Source organism: Nannospalax galili, unplaced genomic scaffold (assembly GCF_000622305.1).
Source record: "Nannospalax galili isolate Female #2095 unplaced genomic scaffold, S.galili_v1.0 scaffold4030, whole genome shotgun sequence".
Classification (NCBI taxonomy): domain Eukaryota; kingdom Metazoa; phylum Chordata; class Mammalia; order Rodentia; family Spalacidae; genus Nannospalax; species Nannospalax galili.
The window spans coordinates 26,511-28,940 of NW_008327930.1; the positions used below are offsets into that span (position 1 = coordinate 26,511).

The 2,430-nt window shown below is 38.8% G+C and overlaps 1 protein-coding gene across 4 annotated transcripts in view; it reads left to right on the forward strand.

Annotated features, from left to right (window-relative positions):
* Positions 1-2,430, forward strand: part of LOC103738422 (centrosome-associated protein 350-like) — a 30,339-nt gene that overhangs the window by 26,510 nt on the left and 1,399 nt on the right. For all 4 annotated transcript variants that reach the window (XM_029565202.1, XM_029565159.1, XM_029565238.1 and 1 more), the window contains exon 4: positions 1,084-1,195. In XM_029565202.1, the coding sequence (XP_029421062.1) occupies positions 1,084-1,195 (112 nt within the window). The remainder of the gene's footprint in view (positions 1-1,083; positions 1,196-2,430) is intronic.

A 2,430-nucleotide genomic window follows, 5' to 3' on the forward strand; every position in this document is an offset into this window, starting at 1 on the left:
ATCCCCAAATCCTGGTTGCCCAACCCCCTGCATTGGAACCACAGAGCAACGGGGGAAAAAAAAAAAACTGATTGAAGATATAATTGTGGAAACACAAAATTAGACAAAGAATGCAAACAATAATCAAAATGATGGCAACCAATACACATCTTTCAATAATAACTTTAAATATCAATGGCTTGAACTCCCCAGTCAAAAGACATAGGCTAGTTGAAAGGATTAAGAAATAGAGTCCACCTTTTTATTGTCTGCAAGAAACCCATCTCACTTTCAAGGACAGGCACTACCTTAAGAAGAAACGATGGAAAAAATATTCCAATCTAATGGTACTAAGAAAAAAGCAGGAGTTGCAATATTAAAATCTGACTAAACAGACTTCAAACTAAAACTGATCAGAAGAGACAAAGAGGGATGCTTCATTCTGATCAAAGGAACAATAAACCAAGAAGATATTACAGTCATGAACATATATTCACCAAACTCTGGTGCACTCAACTTCATAAAAACAATACTACAGGACTTTAAGACCCAGAATAACCCCAACTCATTAATAGCAGGTGACTTCAATACCCCACAGTCTCCATTAGATAGGTCAACAGGGCAGAGAGTTAACAGAAAGACATCTGAATTAAACAATACCATCTATCAAATGGACTTAACAGACATCTACCGAGCATTCCACTCAAGCACCAAAGGACATACTTTCTACTTTGCACCCCATGAAACCTTCTCCAAAATCGACCACATACTGGGACCCAAAAAAAACCTCAACAAATACAAAAAGATTGAAATAAGTCCATGCATTCTATCAGACCACAATGCAATAAAGCTTAAAATTAACACAGGAAGAAACCCTAGTATCTACATGATGGCATGGAGATTAAACAACATACTCCTGAATTAAAGAAAAATTAAGAAAGAAATAAATGTATTCTTGGAACTAAAAGAAAAAAAAAAGTGCTATAGTGTAAGGAAGTGTTTCTGAGATATTTTCTACTTTTAAGTAGCCATGTAAACCAATGGTAGTTGGCTAATTTACAGGATTTATAGAATTAACTTCATGTTGTGATATTTACACTTTAGCTAAGACACATTGAGAACAAATTAGAAGTAACTCCTACAAGTACAGCTGTAATTGATTCTGTGATGGATGCTAAGAAATCTGCAAGTGCTACTCGAAAAATAAGTAGGAAAGGTATGTATGAAGTTTATTTTAAAGATCTAACTATGTTAAATAAAGAGCTTTAACATTTATTATTGTTAGTGTGTGTGTGTGTGTGTGTGTGTGTGTGTGTGTGTGTGTGTGTACACGGGCGAGTGCTACATGTGTTCCAGAGTGTTTGCTTATGGAGACCAGAGGACAACTATGTGGAATTGGTTCTCCTCCTAACTTTATGTGCGCTCCGGGGGTCAATCTCAGGTTGTTAGGCTTTCATGGCAAGCCCTTTACCCACTGACCTCTTGCCAATCTCATAAATACAGATTTTTGGTACTAGTTTCACTTTAGTATTTCTTAATAGTCCCATGTATTTTCTTGCATATTTTGTCAGAGACTGTAGCTCATCGGCATTTTACTTTTCTCTCGTGCTGAGTGGTTGTGAAGCACTGTCACGCCCAGTGGTGCTGCTGTTTTCACCAGGGACTTTACAATCATTGCATCATGTATGGCAGATTTTATTTGTTTATGGTAATGAAAATTCTAGTTTGGTATTTGAGGTTATGCATGCTTTTATTAGTTGATTTTTTGCTATTTACATGTAATATAGTTTGATGGTACTTAGATCCCCTCTCCTATCTGCACCTCCTCCTACTGCCCCCACCCAATTTAATGTACTTTCTTATACATATAATACAGTCTGTAGATTTTTTTTTCTTGTTGTTTTTTTGAGACAGGGACTCACAATGTTGCACAAGCTGGCCTGGAACTCACAGAGATCCGCCTGCCCCATCTCCTGAGTGCTGGGATTAAAGGCATGCACCACCATGCCTGGCTAATGTATTTATTAAATTAATTCATTAATTATTTTTTTTGAGACAGAGTCTCCCTACAGCCCCAGCTGACCTGAAACTCAATATAGGCCAGGCTTCTTCAATGTCACAAAGACCCTGTTTTAGTTTGTTTCTCCATTGCTGTGACAAACACTCTGACCAATATCAACTTGGAGAGGAAAGGGTTTATTTGGCTTACATCCCTTAGATTACAGTTCATCACTGAGGGAGCCCAAGGTAGGAACTCAGGCAGGAACCTGGAGGCAGGACCTGAAGCACAGGCCATGGAGGAATGCTGCTTACTGGCCTGTTCTCCTGGCCCACTCTCCTGGCCCATGCTTTTTTATACAATATAGGCTCACCTGCCCAGGGGTGTCACCACCTACTGTAGGCTGGGCCCTCCCATATCACTCAGTAATCAAGAAGATGCCCCACAGACAT